General features: G+C 38.9%; 1 protein-coding gene across 2 annotated transcripts in view; it reads left to right on the forward strand.

Annotated features, from left to right (window-relative positions):
- The window catches only part of AGBL4 (ATP/GTP binding protein like 4), a 1282996-nt gene that overhangs the window by 759340 nt on the left and 504222 nt on the right, over positions 1 to 19434 (forward strand). For both annotated transcript variants that reach the window (XM_012811470.2, XM_023519146.1), the window contains exon 5: positions 9410 to 9626. In XM_012811470.2, coding sequence (XP_012666924.1) covers positions 9410 to 9626 — 217 coding nt within the window. The remainder of the gene's footprint in view (positions 1 to 9409; positions 9627 to 19434) is intronic.

The raw sequence follows: 19434 nt of genomic DNA on the forward strand, positions 1-19434 counted from the left end.
TTTGTGCACTTCCTCCTTTGCTTTTTGTAAAGGCAAATGTTATTATCTTCTTGTGTGCAAGCTTTGTTGTCAGTGATTTCAATCTGATAAAAAGCCTTAAAAACGAAAGCACTTTGGTGCTTCACTTATTGAATATGCAATTAAAGATTTTCAATTGATTTGGAACAAAATGTTCAAAATTCAAACAATACCCCCAAAGTGCAACAGCAATATTGATTAACAAAGCAGCTTATTCAAGACTCAGAATTTCAGAAATCCCATTGATGGCAGGCAGTAAAGAGAGAAACCATGGTGTGCCTCCTGAAATAATAAAAAAAAAAAAAATGGTTTTTAAATGTTATTTTCATACAAAAATCATACAGTTCCATTTCTTTGTGTACATTTTGGTAACTATTGTTTTCTACTTGAAGATAGAAAATAGAACTTTGTTTCATTGCAATTCTGAATTATGGGGACATCTCAAACTAATTCAAAATAAATTTCTGCTCCATAGTTATGTTAATTTTGCAGGTACATTGCTTTCAACAAAATCTGCGTTCATTTTATCCTAACAAAAAATAATTTATTGTAAAGTTTAACTTTCTTTCACTAAATTGACTACATCATTACTGCTAAGATAGTATTTTAGTTTCAATAGAAGGAATTTCTAGAAGCTTTACTTTGTTTCTTGAGTTGAATGAAAATAATTGAATTACATTGGAATTTGGTTAAATTATTTTGTATTTGAAACATTTGATGACACTAATATAAAACTGCTGCTTTAAGTTGCTCTGCTAATTGATAAGAGACAGTGACAGCTACCACTTTATACACAAGAAAACTTGTAATTGGAAATGATCTAAATTATTTTAGAAGAACAGCGATGTACTCTAAATAATAAACCATACTACACATCACTTCTGACTTGTAGCTTTTCATCAGGTTTGTGTCTTCTGGTTTTTAAGTGGGCATGTTGTCAGGGACTCCCTATCAGAGTCATAAATACTGACAAATACTTTATGCAAATTACATATTCACCACTGCATTTCATGAGAAATGGAAATTTAATAGTTAACTATCCTAAAACATGCTCTTTTGTATTTTAAGCTCATTGCTGGTGAAAGAGTAATAGCATTTTTTAAAGAAGTATAACCAAACAAAATAAATACTGTATATTAGTTTAGATTTATACCATAAATAATGAAATTCATTGTTCAGAATCAAGAGGGAGCTCAATGGCAATTATCCATCATGCAGAGCCTAAAGATGATCACAGTTACCATTTACTGAGAATCTGCTGTGTGTCAGGTCTCAGTCTCTAACCTTCACCACAAATCCAGGAGCTAGACACTACTTTCGTTTTATCAGTGGAGAAGGCTAGACCCGAGATTGCACAATGATAAATAATGGAAATGGGTTAGCACCTAAGCCCACGATCTTCCTACTGTCCAGTGAATATATGTTTGAAAGGCATTCGAAGCTGGAATTGAGCACAGTTCTGTCTATTCTTTCAAAACCCAGCTCTGCCTGACTTACATATTTATTCATTCAGAGTATTTATTAAGTGCCTTCTTTATGCTAGATTCTAGGCAAAGTGACCACTAGTCCAGTTTAGTGACTTCACAACCTGAACCAATATTGTTATTCCACCCATGATGCTAACATTTAGCAACAAAGTAAGTTGGGTAAAAAACTTCAGTGCAAACCTGAACCATTGCAGCTATGGCCTGCCGCCCTATCCCAAAGCAGCCTCACATACAGTCCCATATCTAAGCAGATGACAATTTTAAAAACACAGTCCTTTTCATCAAAACAATCCTAAGATGAATACAGGATACTTTTTTTTTTTGGCTAGGACTGGGTTTGAACCTGCCACCTCCAGTATATGGGGCCAGCGCCCTACCCTTTTGAGCCACAGGCACCACCCTGCAGGATACTTTTTAATAACCACATTTTATTCAGAGGCACAGACAGAGGAAGAGTGAAGCAAGAACTTGGACTAGAATCCATCTCCAGCTTCCCATCATATGTCCTCTTCACACTGCCTGGAATCTGGATTGGGGAAGACCGAGTACACAGTGTAGATTCTCCATGCATGGGGGGTGGGGGCCCTGACCCTGGTGTTTCTGGCTGTACTGGTATTCTGCCAGCAGCCACCCGGAGGTAGGAATATTGTGGCTGTCCATGACCAAGGGGAATAATCAGTCTCAGCTGTTCCCCAGCTCTAAACCAGCCCAAGTAATTGGGTTTAGTTTTAATTTTTTAAATGGTTTAGAATTAATAGAAGCAGCTGCTGCCACAGTGTGTGGGTGTCCTTCTCCAGAAGGCACAAAGAAAAAACAAAACAAAACAAAAAATCCGTACATATAAAATAAACTCTGTAAAATAAACAATACAATGTGTAGGGCAAAAAGGTTGCTCATTGAGCAGTGTCTTTTAGTTATCAAAAAACGTGGCTGGTGATACGCAGTGCTGTCTCTCTTCCCTCCCCAAGTGCCCATCAGCCCCTGATAAGATGATAATCTGATTAGACAATAGGGTGTGAAAACTGTGTTGCCTGTATCTGAGCACTCCCTCACTATCTCTTTCTCCCCCTCCTTGTGACTCACAGATTAGCTCTGACAAAGTGCAAAGAAAGATAAGAATAGATGTGCTGGTGACAGGAGACTATTGTAATTATTTGGGGTACGATAGGACTGGAATTAGGAGTGAGTCCTGTTTGCCTGGGGAGGATACATACTGGGGGATCATGCCAGGTACCTGGTTCTACCAGACACCAAAGAAAAGGAGAGAGCCACCCGGCTCCACCAACGTGACAGTCCAGTCATTCTAGCCAAATGCAGACTAAAAGGCCATGTGTTGGCATGGATGACAGATGAGAGACTCAGCTGCCCTCATGCAGGGAAGAGAGTGAAATTTTACCTCATCTTCAAGTATTCCCAGAAACTGATGCCAGTTTGCTTCTCATCCCTGGGTAGATGAAGTAAGGGAACCAATTGTGGAACCACAATTTTTGGATGAATTTGAGGTAGCACATCCTTGGTATGGTGAGAAGAATATTTCCTTAGCAGTCAGACAATAATGTACATCAAACAGGTAGCACAGCTATAGACATGCAGAAAGTGCTTAATATTTGTTACTTCCCATGGTGGTATCTGAGTGACTTTGTGACGCCCTTGTTTTGCATGCCTCCTTTAGGGCTTACAACCTGGAAAGACTGACTCTTATTTCCTTTGCTGATAATTTGAAGAAAATCACTGGGGTTGGAACTCCTCTGTTCCCATCCATATTTTCTGCTTGATTAGTTAGGAAATTAGGACTCCTGTCCTTCAGGGCTCCTGAGGAGGGACAGAGAATGTTGCTGCTTTAGAAAACCTGTGTGTTCTGTTAAGCTCTGTGCTTCTCTACTTCCTTGTGTTCTGGTAACCTCCAAAATGATGCTTTGGGAATTTTGCTGAGGGGTTTGGAGAGAAGGCAGAGAGGATGACAGACTGGAAGGGAATTATTCAGTCACTCATTAAATTATAAATTCACTGATTCATTCAACAAACATGTGTTTAGCTTCTCTTCAGGGCCAAGTATTGTGCAAAGTGCCGTGGATTTTGAGATGACTCAGAAACACATCAGTGTCTGCAATTAGTATTTACAACAATTAATTCATCCTGGAGTTGCTGACAAAGACTTTCAAGAGAAAATACCATCTGAGCTGAGCGTTTTCCACTATACAGAGATGCACAGTGTAGAAAAGAAAAAGGCAATTATAAGCAGAAGGAACAGCATTTCAAAAAGCAAGGAAGTTTTTGAGAACATGATATATTCAGGGCAAGACTTGAAGTTTCACTTGAAGAGAGCACAGTGTACATATAATAGTGTGGCTAAAATTATTTATTTACAAATATACTTATTTATTAAGTTCATAAACAAGTTTGAGCACCTTATCTATGTAAGGCTCTGTATAGGTCCTGGAGAGCCAGAGATGAACTTTAGTCTCTGGCCTCAAGAAGAGATCAATACACTATAGAAGAAAGGCCTATATTCAAACTGATACAATGAGACAGAGGCTACAACACTATGTGTAGCGTATATTTGTCACTGCATTGTGTATATAATACACGTGTGCATGCCTGTGTGTGTGCTTCCTCACCTCTGCACACATGACTGAATCCGAGGATGTGAGTTACAGACCTCTGGTACTCATGCAAATATCCTCAGGACAGTGAACTCAGGATAATGCCTTGTTCCAAGAGCTGGCTGAGTCTTGAGAGCATATTCCCCAGGGCTTGGAATCTTTCTGGGTCTCTGGCAGGATCAAGTGTTGCACTCTTTACTTTCTGATGTCTTATAGGGGGGTCATAAACAGCCTGCTTCTCTTAAGAAGAATAGTTCTTAACACCACCTTCATGTCTTCGTATCATTGGGATAATAGGAATAATTTCAGGGGATTGTTGCAAGAATTAAAAGAGTTAATACTCTATAATACTTCAAATGGCCTGGCACATGGTCAGTGCTATAGACACATTAGGAAATAGTACTATAATAACTATTGTCATTCTTGCTATTTTGTGGCCGTGTATATCTCAAATCATCTGTGTTAAATGGAATCCGAAGGCTACCTTGTCTAACTCTAACATCAAGTACAGAAATTTTGTCCCCTAAAGCTTCTCATGCTTGTAAGCCAGCCCTCTCTACTTTCTCTTCAGCTGAATGTCAGAAAGTCCCTGCTTTATAATGACCTAGAAGCTGCCTTCCTGTGACACCTACCAATAATATGCTGGAATGAGTCTTCTTTTCCTTTTGTCATTGCTTTTTTAAATAAACGAGTATTGTTTGAGACTTCTCAGTGCCATGACTAGTGGGAAAAAGATAAAAGAGGTGACCTAGTTTATGTCTCCAAGAAGAGAAGAAATATCCATTTGAAGGATATTTGAAGAAATATCCATTTACATTTTTTCGTTATTGTTAAGAGACAAAGCAGGTAATAAAACTCTTATTTTACATCCTTTGTCGAAATAAAAAAGAAATTAATGAAGACGGGATAGTCAACAGGGACTTTAGAGAGGAGGCGTGTTAAAGGATAGGTGTTTAATTTAAATTCTTTTGTTCATTGAAAATTAGTTCATTTTTGAAATATTGAAATTACTGTTGATAATGGATAACATTCCACTTCTTCTATAAGTTGAAGTTCACCAAGTAGGCAAGATGGCAGGGATACAGTCAAGGTGGAGGAAAGATCAAGTACAAAGATATGGAGGTATCGGGGTAGGGTAAAAGTCGTGTTAGGAGTTGCGAGTAGTTCAGTATGAATATGGCATAGGGTTAAAGGATGGGGAAATGGGTGATGATGTGGGAATCGCAAGCACATCACAGGGAGACCTTGAGGGCCAAACTAAAATGTGAGGATAAGGAGTTGCTTGAAGAGTTTTTAGCAAAAGATACCATGAGACCAGATTTTTCTGAAAGTAGAAGATAAGGCTAGGAGTTGGGTGGCAAGAGGAAAGGAGGGTGGTAGGATATTGTAGGGATGTGATCACGAACTTTGGAACCACGTTGGCCCAGGTTTAATGAAGGCCCTGCTGCTCACTAACCCTGTGACCTCAGGGATTTTTTTTTTTTTTTTTTTTTACCTTGCTGAGTTTCAATTTTCTTATCTGTGTAAGGGGGATGTTAACATCCCCTAACTCATAAGGTTATTGTGAGGATTAAATGATAATGCATGTAAAACACTTAGCACAATGCCTGAGATATAGTGAGAACTTATTAAGTAAAATAAGAGAAAACCAAGAAGGACATTCCAAATGAATTAGGTATTTTTCCTTGATAGTTACAGCACCTTCTGCTTTTATTCTTTGCATTACTTAAAATTCCTAATGAATTTGGCCTACTGAGCCCTTCTCAAATAGATTTCTGTTTGCATCATTGGCAGAGTCTGGAAAATCTAACTTCCAAGCAGCATCTCAGCTTCCCTGAATGACTACCCCAGGGCACATTGCCTCCACTCTGTCTGCTAATTAGGTTAGGCATGGGACCCACCCCCACCCAGGAGAGGAGCTGGGACAGCCGCAGGCAGTAGATAAATTCTCCCGATAGCACATAATCAAATTCAGTGGAGATCGTAGCCTCTCAGAGTCAAGTCGTGGAACTTGGCTAGAGATGAGAAAAGTAGGGTGACTGAATTTAAAGCTTGGGTCCTGATTAGATATACTGGTAAACAAAGAGTGGAAAATAGTGTTTTGACCTGCAGGAATGACCAGCATATGAAGACATGCTCACCCACAACTCTAAGAGACTCAGACCTTTGAAACACCTGAAGTGACTGTCACAGTCCATTGGCTGGAGACCTCAAGGCCACTTTCACTGGCATTCTTCCTGAATACAAATCCAGAACCTTGACACTTGCTAATTCCACCAGCCTCACCTTCCTGCATCTTCATCCACATCATGGAAGTCATATATTCTCACCTATACGCTCATCCCTACACTGATCTAATCTTGACTTCCCTCTGCTCCTCTCCCTCTCCAAACCTTGCCACTTTCTACTTTTCCTTTGGAATTCAGCTCCATGGTTAATAATTTCACTTGGGTCCCCAATCTTTCACTCCACCGCTTCCTTTACCCTTTATCTTAACCAAATTATGCTTGGTATATGCTACTTAGATATTTGTTGAATAAAACAACAGGTAAGGTGTGACTCTCTTGGAGGCATCACTTCCCCATCATCCTCTCAAGACCTGCTCATTCACCTACGTTCCACCTACAGGAAGAGAAAGGGGTGATTTCCTCACTCCTCATGCACCTTCCAAGCCACTATTTCTCTGCCTCATCACTGGTTGCTCCACAATTTCAGTGTAAGAAGGTTTGGAGTAGCAATTGGTTAGAAAGAGTGCTATGGATTATTTCTTAAAGCCATATTTGCATTAAGATTATTATTACTTATATATTTATTCCAGTGGCTTTGGGAGTAGGAGACAAATGGACTGTGGACCTAAGTGCACTTCTACACATCTTTGATCCTACACTGACATTTGTGTAAAAAGCCCTGTCCTTTTGTAACTTATGCTAGGTATCTACCACCCTGTCACCCTCCTCAGCACTTTCAGATTCTTACCCATGTTAGACCCCTTGGCCTACCATTTTAGCCACTTCTTTCTGATATAATATTAGAATATTTAATTAAATCTAACATAATTAACAATATGTATAAACATCAAAGTTATGAAAATTCTACTCTTTCATGGGAATCCCACAGCCTCACCTCCTACCCTGGCCACTTAGCCTCAGAAAGACACCAAGGTAGAAAAAAGATTCAACAACAAACACCAGTATGTCATAATGCTCTTGGATGCATTCAAAACTTCCTCCAGAATATTCTACCTGAAGCCAGCACCCTTCTCGTTTTTCTCAACCTCATCTCCTATACCTTCCTCCTCACATATGCCTCCAGATTCCCTAGTTGCTTCTCCAGTGGATGCCAAGCCACACAGGTGAGCATTGCCTCCTTCACCCACTGCACCTGCACTCCTTGCAAGCATCTTTGCCCTTAAGGATCTTCCAAACCAATCTTGGTGGATAAGAGGTGTGAAGTGGTTGATAAAAAGAGTTACTACAAAATGTGTGAGATGAACTAAGTTGGAATTGTCAATGTAGGATCATGGAAAAGGCACTGTTTGAAGTGGGTGTTGTAGGATTAACAGCATTTGAAGAGAGAGAAATGAGAGGCATTCTCTATAGGGAAACAGCGTAAAGAGTTTGAATATCCCAAAGCATAAGCGGTGGGTGTAGTAACTCTGTAAAGAGGGCAAATGTGAAGAAGTTATGGCAACCATGACTGGAACATGGTTCCTTTCCTCATCTTTGCAGCTCACGCTTACTTACTGAAAGATGAGCATGACTGCTTACCAAACTGCCCCACACAGCATATTTGGACAGCAGAATTTCCCAAAGTGCTTCTATGGAAGACTTAAGTCTTATGGAATATTATGTAGAAAAATAATAATAAAAATTTAGAGAATTATTGAATTTTTTCCTGCGATTGAATATTTACAGTGCATATTAATTTATTTTAGAAGCTCTGAATTAGTCTTATAATAAAAATGCCTGACTTCCTTGGAAATATAGGCCTCACTCACTTATATCTCTATAAAATCACACTCTATATTTCCTTTCAAGTCACCTTTAAGGGCTATTAAGGTAAATTATTTATTTATTTTTAATATTTTATTGAGTGCTTCCACACTAGAATGTACATACATATTGTTAGAAAATTGCTTCAGAAGGCCCCTTCCCTTAAAAAAGCCCCTTCCTGCCCTTAAAGTTACAACTCCTCCCTAGCACAGGTAGTGGCCTGCTTACCTCATCACCCTGTTCCAATTTCCCGCTGCCTGCCCCTAATGGCTCTTTCTGCTGGAGGACTAACTCCTTATAGGTTATCCCACTAGCCCATCACCATTGTAAAACTCCCCTATATAAGAATATGTTCCCCTACCATTTCTCTCTCTCTCTCGCCTCCTCCTGCCTTCCTTCTCTGCTCTCTTTTCTCTCTCTTCCCCCTCACTCTTCTCTACTCTCTCTCTTCTCTTCCCCACTCTCTCCTTATCTCTCTTCCCTCTTTTCTCTCCTCCCCAGTGCTGCTCTGCAGCCTCCCTCCCCCCACCAATAAAGAACTTTCATACAAGCCTTGGTGGTCTGAGAATTCTCTGCCAGTGGAAGTGCCCCCCTTTCACATATACTCCATGAGGATAGAGATCTTACCATTATTATTGTACGAGGGGCAAACTCATCCTGGAAAAAATGCTACACACCTCATTGCTGAATATCACTCCAGCCACCTTAGAAGTACTCCCCTTGGGAAGCTGTGCCGCAACACCAGTGCCTAGTCAATCCTTCAAAGCAATTTTGGAACTATTTTTCTGGAATGGTCATTAGAGCTGTTGCCATATGAGATGTGACAATTAAGTTCATGAACTCGTCCTAGAAAAAGTGCTTTGAAGAGTGGACTAGGCGCTGGCATCAGTGCATAGCTTCGCAAGGGGAGTACTTTGAAGGTGGCTGGAGTGATAGTCAGCACTTTCTACAGGCTGATTTTGTGAACTTAATTGTCTGACCTCATATATATCAAGGCCTAAGCATACGATGCTTAGGCATATGATAAGTGCTCAAGATAAGGATAAACAAGTGAATAAAATATGATTATTTTTGTCAGACTTTGCATTTTCCAAACAATTGAGAAAGGTTAGCAGTGGATTTTGAACAAAGTGCTGCCCAACGCAAGCCTGTTTTGGACTCGGTATTGTTTGGGTCATTGCTCCCTTCCCCTACTGCCTGGGATTCTTGATATTAATAGCTTTTCTCCTAGGCATTCATTCTTATTTATTACCTTCCAAAGTTTGAACAACCATGTGATATGTCAAAATTTCCTGTTTGTGTCTTTCAGGCAAAGACTGCCACCTAAAAATGTTTACTACTACCGCTGCCCAGATCACAGGAAGAATTATGTGATGTCCTTTGCCTTTTGTTTTGACCGAGAAGAAGATATTTACCAGTTTGCTTACTGCTATCCATATACCTATACTCGCTTCCAGCACTACCTTGACAGCCTGCAAAAGAGAAACATGGATTACTTCTTTAGGGAGCAACTGGGTCAGAGCGTGGTAAGGCCTGCGCCAGATTTGGGATGCCCATTTTGAAACAGGAAGTCTTAGGGTAGGGATTTAGTGATGGCTTTTTACAGAATTCAAATTATGAATATTGGTGCTTTGTAGATAATATGATCTGGAACATGTAATAGTTTAATAAGTTTAGTTATATTAAATAATAATATAATATAAAGAATTATATAACTATTAATAGTTATTTAATAATTCTTTAAAATACCATTTTCATTGTATGATTCATTGCTACTGTGGTCACCAGAAAGTCACAGATTAAGCAATGAGAAAGGTGGCTGACTTTATAAGAGAAGCTGATAAAGTTCTCTAACAAAATACAAAAGTTCTGGTGGCCCCCCAAAATCTCTGAGAGAAAAGAAAACTTTTGCTGGGTGTTACAAAGGGATGAAGGCATTCTATGACTGTGAGCCTCTGAAATGAAGAGTGCATTTGTTTCTAAGAGAATCCAACCTGCCCACAGTACAGGTTAGCCAGTGGTGTGCAGTTTGGCTGTACTGGCCAGTGTGTTCTGTCTCTGCCATGCATAAGTTCCCAGCTCTCTTCCCTGCCTCAGGTTTCATTCCCTCGGTCTGGAGATTTCAATCTTCTGAATGCTGAAGTGACAAATGACCACAAACTGGTAGCTTAACATGACACAGATTTATTATTTTATAATTCTAGAGGTTAGAAGTCCAAAGTGAGTCTCACTGGACTAAAGTCAAGTTATCAGCAGAATTGTATTCCTCCGGACACTGTAAGGGAGAATTCATTACCTGCCTTTTCCAGTTTCCAGGGTTTGCTTGCATTCCTTGATTTGTGGTTCCCTTCCATCAGGAAGACCATCAATGGCTGGTTGAGGGTTTCTCATGCTGTATCTCTCTTATACTGATTCTCTTGCCTCTGTCCTTTACTTATAAGGATCTTTGTCATTGCATTGGTTTCCAGGTTAATCTCCTCCAAATCACATTTGTAAAAGCCCTTTTGCAGTGGAAGATGACATATTCATAGGTCTGGAGATTAGGACTTGGACATCTTGTTGGGGGTGATGCATATTCTACCTCCTATCCCTGCCCAAACCTGGATCTGAAGTTGTTCTTCATTTTGGATTTATGAGTTTTGCTCTTTGTTGTTAGCAATACTTCGGTTGCTAATAAAGATTAAGCAGGTGATCATTTTGTTTATGTTTCACTCTTTAAGAAGTGTAGATTGTACCCCTAAAATGGACATATTGAACAGACTCTGAAGGCTCCAAGTGAAGATACTGATGGAATTGGCAGAAGATGCTATACTTGGGGGTTCTGATATGTGTTAGTAGGTAAAAAGACTCTGCCTAGTGACTGTGGGATCCACATAAAAGTGAGTTAAAATTCCAATTAAATGTGGGATACCCCCAAAAGGAGAGAAATAAAGAAGGTCTGTGTACAGCTCAGGTACTTGAGAGCCAAACCTGGTTATAATGTTATTCTTATAGTCTGAGATTCTCTATGCACTAAGATTTTGCTAAATATCTTTTATTTATCCTAACCTTCTCAACTTTTCTTCTAGTGGGTGCCATTTTTATCCATTGCTTATATATTTTGAACTAAAAATTGTGACACATGATGTATCAGTTAGCATGCTAGCAGGAAACAGATGGTAGCCTCAAATTAGGATAATTTGAGGAAGGTTTAATAAATGGGCTATTCACAAGGTGTGAGAAGTATGTAAGGAAACCATAGGACATAGTGAAGTTCCCTGGGGATAATAACAGCCCAAAGAGTATCCCAAAGGGAAAGATTGGTTACCAGAATCCAAAAGTAGAGAGTCAAGTAATGTGCCATCATGGACAGAACCGTGGCCTTCAGTTATAGGTTTACAGTTAGCCTAAGATAACCCCACAGAAAGGGAGCTTATAAATGCAAATACAAAGACCTCGTTCTCTTATTCCTTCTGATCTCCTGCTAGGGGTCTTAGTGACCAACACAACCAGAAGCCAAATGGCAAGGGAGCACATTGATACAGTCTTTACAGACCAGCCTCCCAGAGCAAAGAAAAAGGTAGAGAATGCATATAAAAGGGAAAATAGAACATATTATGCACAAATGGTCCAATAACGATATGTTACTAGAGACAATAAGTTTATTTGAGATGGGGCTATCAGAGAAATTCTGAGAGGAAGACTTGCTAAACATATGAATTATGATATGATTTAAGAGAATAGGAAGTACATTTACATTTTACTTCTGTGTCCACCCCAAACCCTTCCTAGATTTGTGCCAGGTAGAATGTAGGTGCACATTGAATGGCTATTGAGTGAATGACTGGATATGAATGGAAGAATGAATTAAGATATATTTATGGAAGCAACATGAAAAGCTGAGAACAGAAGAAAGCTGATAAGAAAACTAACAGGATCCATTAAACTTTCAATAATATATATTCAAAATAACAGATATTTAAAATAACAATAACTTAAAACAAGATAGACTTTTATTTATTTGGCATATAAAAGTCACATAGGCAATCTCCAACTAATATTATGGCTTTACTCATCGAAAGCCTCATGGAGTCAGTTCTTTCAGCTATCTGCTCTGTCACTCTCCTTGGAGCATGGCCCTTAACCTCATGATTCAATATAGAATTCCCCCAACCGTCCACACTCCCAAGATAATGGAATGGCAGAAAGACAGAACAAGCATTTCTGTGGCACTGCCATTTAACAGAACTCATACCCACATTTAACTAAGGAAAGATAAACAATGACTTTTTGTTTGTTTGTTTGTTTTCTTCAGTGACCATGTTAAAGCTAAAAATTGGTAGTCCTGAGGTAGCAATGAGGGAGAATTGCTGTTGGGGGGCAGCCTGAAGTCTCTACCACAGGAAGCCTAAATTCTGCTTCTAGCTTTATCATGAAACAACTTGTAAAGCATTGAATGCTACATTCCATTTTGGGAGACAGTTTTTTTCACCTATAAAGTGAGAAAATTAGACTTGACTAGAAGTCTTCAAATTATTCTTTAAGGAATTCCTCCATTAGAAAAATAATAACTTGATACTCCTCAAAACCTGTGAGAGTTGCTGTGGGGATATATAACAAGGTTATATAAGTCTTGGTATACTTCCAGAAGTGTATTCTATACCAGAGGAAAAAGACATGTCCAAATAGCTATAATAATTTAAAGTATGCAGATAAGGATCTTTTGAGTTGCTTAAAGAATTAATGATAAAAATAAATACCATAGAGAAGATGGTGTTTAAGCTAAGCCTTGAAGGATGGGTAGAATTACTGAATATAGAGTTGGAAATAAGGTAGCTCCAACACAGGAAAGGCTAGAGTCATTGTCAGTTGTAGTTGGTTGGAAGTCTGGTTTGATTGGAATAGGGAAGTCAGGTTGGTGCTACTGGGAGAATAGGATGGACAGGAAGGTCAAAACTGGAAACCCTTAATTGTTGTATTGGCCATATCCTTTACTCATTCAACACATAGACACTGGATCCACTTCTTGATATAAACAATCTAATTTTTTTTTCTCACAATAGCTTTTGGAAAAGGCAGAATTATACCAATTTAGGGGATAAATAATCTAAGGCTAAAAGATAAATTACTTCATTAAGTCCACATGATGAATTCATATCAGGGCCAAGATTTCAGCCATGACTTTGACTTCTAACACCATGCCCTGGCTCTGTGATGGACACACTAATACCCAAATAGATTTTTTAGAAAGGGATTCATTTTATCCGAAGCAGCATCTTAACAAAGCAAATTTAATGGAAGTGCAGGGCATACCTATGCCAGCTGAACTAGATTAGGGAGGCTCTGTGAGTTGGCTCAATCTATGTTCTGGGCTTTGAAGCAGATACCAAAGATTTTAAGGCTTTCTGGCATGCGTAGTACTTTTGCAGCCAGGACCATTCTCAGTTACCAGGGCATTTGATATGCCTTTTGTCTGCAGGCACCACTATAATTAGTTAATCCTTATTCAAATCTGGAGGGTGGATAATTACCAGTGGGAAGGCTAAACATGCCAACATCTAGATCTTAGGGAAAACAGGAGGAAGGCAAGATTTTGAACTTTACTGCTGGAGCTATTAATCACCATGGTCATAGATGCTACTGGTAGTAATTACATCATCAAAGATGGCATTTTATTTTGCTTCTCAAAGCTTGAGGAGTTTCCAAGTCTCCTCTGCTTTTTACTTTCTCTTTCATGTTGTGTTTCCAAGGGGCACATGTGCAGCCCCAAATTTGGTCAGAAGTGTAGAGCTGGCTTGGGCCTTCTCTGATCTCCACTGAGTCAGCACTCAGTCTTAGCCAGGAATATGCTTGTCCCAACTATGCAACTGTCAGCCTTCCTCATTCTTCCACCCCTGTGAGGAGCATTTCCACAGACAATTGCTGCTAGATGTGGCCACTGACCAGCTCTCCAAATTGAGTGAGTCCCTTCCACCTTTGCCAAGAAGCTGCCACTCTTCATAAGCTGTCCTGCCCACTCAAAACCTTACATTCACCACGCTGGGGGTAAAATGGAATAACCCAGGTCAGAACATCACAGATTTTTCATCTTTCTTACCTGAAGTTCAACAGCTTTTCAAATATAATGGTTTTGAAATTATTGTATACTTTTGATCAATTTCCGAAGCATAAATAGGGTTATTTGTGTCAATTTTTTTGTGTTAGTGAAAAGATGTTTTCATTCTGATATAACCAAAAGTGGATTTTAACTGACAAACATTAATTTTTAAATTTTCTTTGCCCTTGTACTGCCAGATACAGTAAAATAGGCCATTTTTTGGTATGTCATTGGACTAATTAGATGGACATATAATTCTGTGTATGTATGTGTATGTGCAAAAAGAATTGAATGCAGCAAGCCATTCCTATACTTAGAATACTTGCCAAAGAGGAAGTATATATAATAGAATATTATAAGATATTCTATATATCTTATATATATCTTCTATATCTTATATATAAAGAATATATAAGATAGTGTGTTTTAGGGAATCACCAGATAATCATTTATATGAGAATAATATTGTCTAGCCTCTGCTACTGGTTAGCTCTGTGAGCTTAGGAAAATCACTTCCTCTCTATGGCCCTTGGAAAGTCAGACAAGATTACTTCAAACATCTCTTCCATCTCCAACATAAATTATGGTTAAGATGTTCATGGCATTTCAATTGTATGATTCTGTCTGAATAACACATCAGCCTCTTGTACTGTTGCCTCTTAATCTTCCCTTAATTTTGCAATAATGGCTAACAGTTACTGAGTACTTAGTATGTACCAAGGACCAACACTATAACACCCACAGCCACACACACATATACACATCATGTTGCTTTATTCTCACAACACCTATTATATGGTTAGTACTATTCTTGAATACCTATGATGTGCCTCACACTTTGTAGATTCTGGGGATACAGCAGTGAAAACAGGCAGAAGTCCACGCCCTCATGTGGCTTGCATTATGGTAAGAAGGGACAACAATATTGGAATAATTAAATCAGGAAAGAGAATCCATTTTTGGAAGAAATTTTCACTTAGAAGGTAGTGTTTAAGTTCTGAGATATGTAAGTATTATCTTCTTCCATTTGCATTTTTAAAAACTGAGATCAGATTAATCTGTCTACATCATACAGCTGAAATTGGAAACCAAGTCTTTGTGGACTCTAAAGAGTGGGCTTTAAACCAGCCCTGGATAGGAAAATATACTGCTGATATCTATATGTGTGTATATCTATCTATCTATCTATCTATCTATCTATCTATCTATCTATTCCATCCATTTAGTGGATTCTTTAAAAGCCATTGTTTAATACTACAAATATGTGGTGACCATCTTCTACCTGTCAGGCTCTATGTAGAGTGCTAGGGACAAAAATTAATACAAAATATGTCCTATTACTGAAAAGTACACATGTGGTGGGAAATACAGATATGAAAACTAATAACAAAGGTAAGAGACCCGATACAATAGAAGCAGTAGTCAGAGAAGGGACACATGGGAGAGAATGAAGGCTGAAGGTGTAAGGCATCTTGAATTATATATCAAACATGTGTAAATAGGCTGAGACTTTGGGATGTGTCCTGGCCACATTGCATGGTTTCACGTGACAAGAGCACAGAGTCAGACTAAGAAGAGCAGGAGAGGTAGAGACAGGAGAAGCCAAAGAGGTAGGTAGAACCCAAGTCAGGAGGACCTTGAATGCCAAGCAAGGGAATTTGGACTGTGTCTTGAGGGAAGTGAGAAGCAGCAGGAGGCATTGTGATCACTGACTGGGGCATTTAACCCTGGCATTTCTAGGCTGCCCCTGCTAGTGGCCCTGACCTTCCTGACTGGAAGTCAGATTAACTCCACCTGCCTGTCTGTCCAGTTAACTTTTCTTCCCATAGGCAGAGATATTTGTTAGTAAAGAACATCAGAAGGAACACTTTAACATCAAGACCTTGTGTATGGTAATGAGAATGTCATAGAAATACCTAGAAAAGCCAGCCTCTCCGATCTTAACACCTCACAGCAATTTCTAAAGTTGACCTAGACCCAGAAGTCTCACTGAAATTTAGCAAGTATATAAGTCATCTCCTATGGATAAAGGCGGAAACCATAAAAGCCAGTATTTTGTCACATAACATTCCAGAAATTTGACGTGTCAACCTCTGCTCACACACACCTTTGAGGCATTTAGGGCCTCATCCCATGACAATGTAAGGGTATATGGCACACCTCCTGGGTGAAGGGCTCAACCACTTTACCTAAAAATTGCAAATAATGTCGCCTAATGGTTGTACACATATACTAATCTGACATTTTTAAAAAAGAAAGAGAAAGGAAGGAAGGAAGGAAGGAAGGAAGGAAGGGGAAGGGAAGGGAAGGGAAGGGAAGGGAAGGGAAGGGAAGGGAAGGGAAGGGAAGGGAAGGGAGAAAGGAAGGAAGGAGTCCTATTATCCCCCAAAGAGCTTCCTCCCCATAACTTCCTCTGTTTGATTCTAGCTCCACCCTCTGGGCCCACCTTGCAAGTACTTGTTCTTTTAGCTCCTGGACAGCCCTGCAAAGATGTCAAAACAGGGATCACAACCCCTTCCTGAACCTTCCCTCCTCCAAACTAATGCCCCCTTCCCTTATCCCTGTATAATTCTGTATTTCTTCACATTGTGTGGTTTCAGTGTCTTATCTTCCTTTTTGTTCTTCTTTGAACATGATTAATTTTCTTCTTAAAATATTATAACTGAATGTAAAATTCCACAGGGATATAAGCATCCCATGTAGAATGGGACTATTGCCTCTCTTGCTGTACAGGCTAAATCTCTAGAAATGCAGACAATTTATTATGCATTAGCTTCTGGCAACCAGGCCTCCTTGTAGTAGATTTAGGTTTTTATTCTATTCTTTAAATAAAGCTATTTTTATTTCTCTGAAATTCTCTTTCTAATAAACATCTTACTTTAAAATAATTTTAGAATTATAGAAAAGTTGAAAAGATAATATAGAGAGTTCCCATATGCCCTTCACTCAGTTTTCTCTAATGTTAATGACTACATAACCATGGAGGATTTATTCAAAAGTAAAAAATTTAACATTGGTCCATTCCATTTCTATTCTAAAATATAGATGTGTATTCATATTAATATTTCATCAGTTTTTTTTTTTTTTTACCAATATGCTTTTCTGTTCCAGGATTCAATCTAGGATACCATATTAGCTTATAATAGATTTTAAAAGTGTTACTATGAGTCCTTATACATACCCTGATATATTTCAACTTAGTCATTTATTCTGACCAATTGTGATAATACTGATTCTTGGATTTTCTTATCTTTAGTATTAGTGACTTTGCTAAGAAATTGTAATGTGTGTACTTTTTAAGTATTAATTTAAATATAAGTGTTTGGCAGGATAAAACCTGAGACCAAGAACAGAGACTCATGTATTATCACAGACATAACCCTAGATTGGCATTTTACATCAATTTTATATCATATCAATCCCTAGACTTGCTTATGCTGCTAATCCCTATAGTATAAGTCACCTAAATAAATCAAGATTTCACCTACCTCCAAATCAATTCAATTCTTTTTTTAGTATCTCTTATGTACCATGTACTATAAAAGGTTAAGAAATAGAAAGTAGTCTCTGCCCCTATTTCTCTATCTTGTCAATAAGGATCACAGATAAAGTTTTACTTAATAACTAGTTCAATTCTATGAGAAGTAAAAGAGAACCGTATGACAAAAGACAAAATTTAGAAAAAGTAGTGCTTGCTGGTGAAGATCATGTTAGGTGAGACTCTACAGTGAGGGCCCGCCCTGTGTGATGGGAATCCACAGACTAGAAATAGGGTGGGAGTTGTTTGTCCTTTCCCTGAAATCACAGTAAGAATAGGATAAGTGGCTAAATGTCCTGTCTGGAAAGATTTTCGGAATCTAAACCAAACTAAGAATCAGAAAAAGAAGATTTAAAAAAAAAGGCAAGAGGAAGCTGAATCATGACTCCAAAGTAAAAAGAATGGGGAACATGATATAACCAGAAAAAACAAAACAAAAAGAAAATAAGGGTGAGGAGGAAGGAGAGCAGAGTGAACAAATGTAAGGAGAACTGGCAGAATGTAAGGTTTGAAGTTTGGCAGGTATGCAGTTTGGCAGATTCTACTACAGTCCTTGTGTGAGTTGTGTGGAAAAGCTATATCAGAAAGTAGCTGGAAGGGAACTAATGACCTTGAAGGCAGAAAAGTAAAAAACAGCATCCAATTGAGCAGAAAAGAGGCAAGAGGGGCCAGCACAGTTCTGACCCGTATGGCAACTTCAAAATAAGCTAGTCCCCTTCTGTTCTTTCTGTTTCTTCTCCTTTCTTCTTTCTTACTCTTTGAAGTAAAACATCATGGAGTTGCAGCTGGCCACATGACCAAGCAAATGAATGAAAAATAATTACATATTTTTGGCTGAGTTTTAAATTGAGTAATTGTTGGAAGTTAGTAATCTCAATTATCAGCCCCTAATCCACCTCTCAGAAGAGTTCTGTGTACTCCCATCAGCACCAAACCGTGTCCTGATCAGACACTCTGAATTAAACAAGCTTAGTGCTTTTGGCACCCTTCCAGCAGGCCACTTCACAAGTCACCATTCTCTTGGCATAATTTTTGCTATTCCTTCCAAAAAGAGTCCAAATTAATTGGAGGCAGATACATCCTCTCAGCATCTAGCTGAGGAGTTTCCAATTTACCCTGCTGATGCAAATAACCCATTCATTCAAAACCTCAGCCCCAAGTGAACAAGGGGCTGGGAATAAAGATGCTGGACATAGTGACCCTGATTTCTCTCTCTGCTAAAAACAAACAAACAAACACACAACAACAAAAACCCAAGCACATGTCTGATTTACCCGAAGCTCCAGAAGCCAACCCAAACTACCACACACCTGCTCTACCCTGGGTTTCCTAGTTGAGTAAATGCATCGCCATTATTTCCGCTGTCCCTTCCCTATCCTATTTACCTTCTCCATATCAGTCCTTCCTTACCCACTATCAACAAATATGATCAAGGCTACAAATCAGTATCCTTAGACTCTGGCCCTTCCTTATCTCTCCTACCATAACCCTAGTTCAAACTGTCAGCAGTCTTGGGAAATTCAACAGCTTCTTTAACCAAAGGGTACAAGATGGGAGTGAACAGGTCTCCAGATTCTATCCTGTTCACACAGCTACTTCCTCACTACAGTGACCACCAGGTAGTTCCAGCCTCCCCCTAACTGTGTGTTCCTCTCACTTCTTCACTGTTTCTGCAGTGCCTAATAAAAGACAGAATGACTCTCTCTTTTTTTTTTTTTTT

Source organism: Otolemur garnettii, unplaced genomic scaffold (genome assembly GCF_000181295.1).
Source record: "Otolemur garnettii isolate 467f Iridium unplaced genomic scaffold, OtoGar3 scaffold00159, whole genome shotgun sequence".
Classification (NCBI taxonomy): Eukaryota; Metazoa; Chordata; class Mammalia; order Primates; family Galagidae; genus Otolemur; species Otolemur garnettii.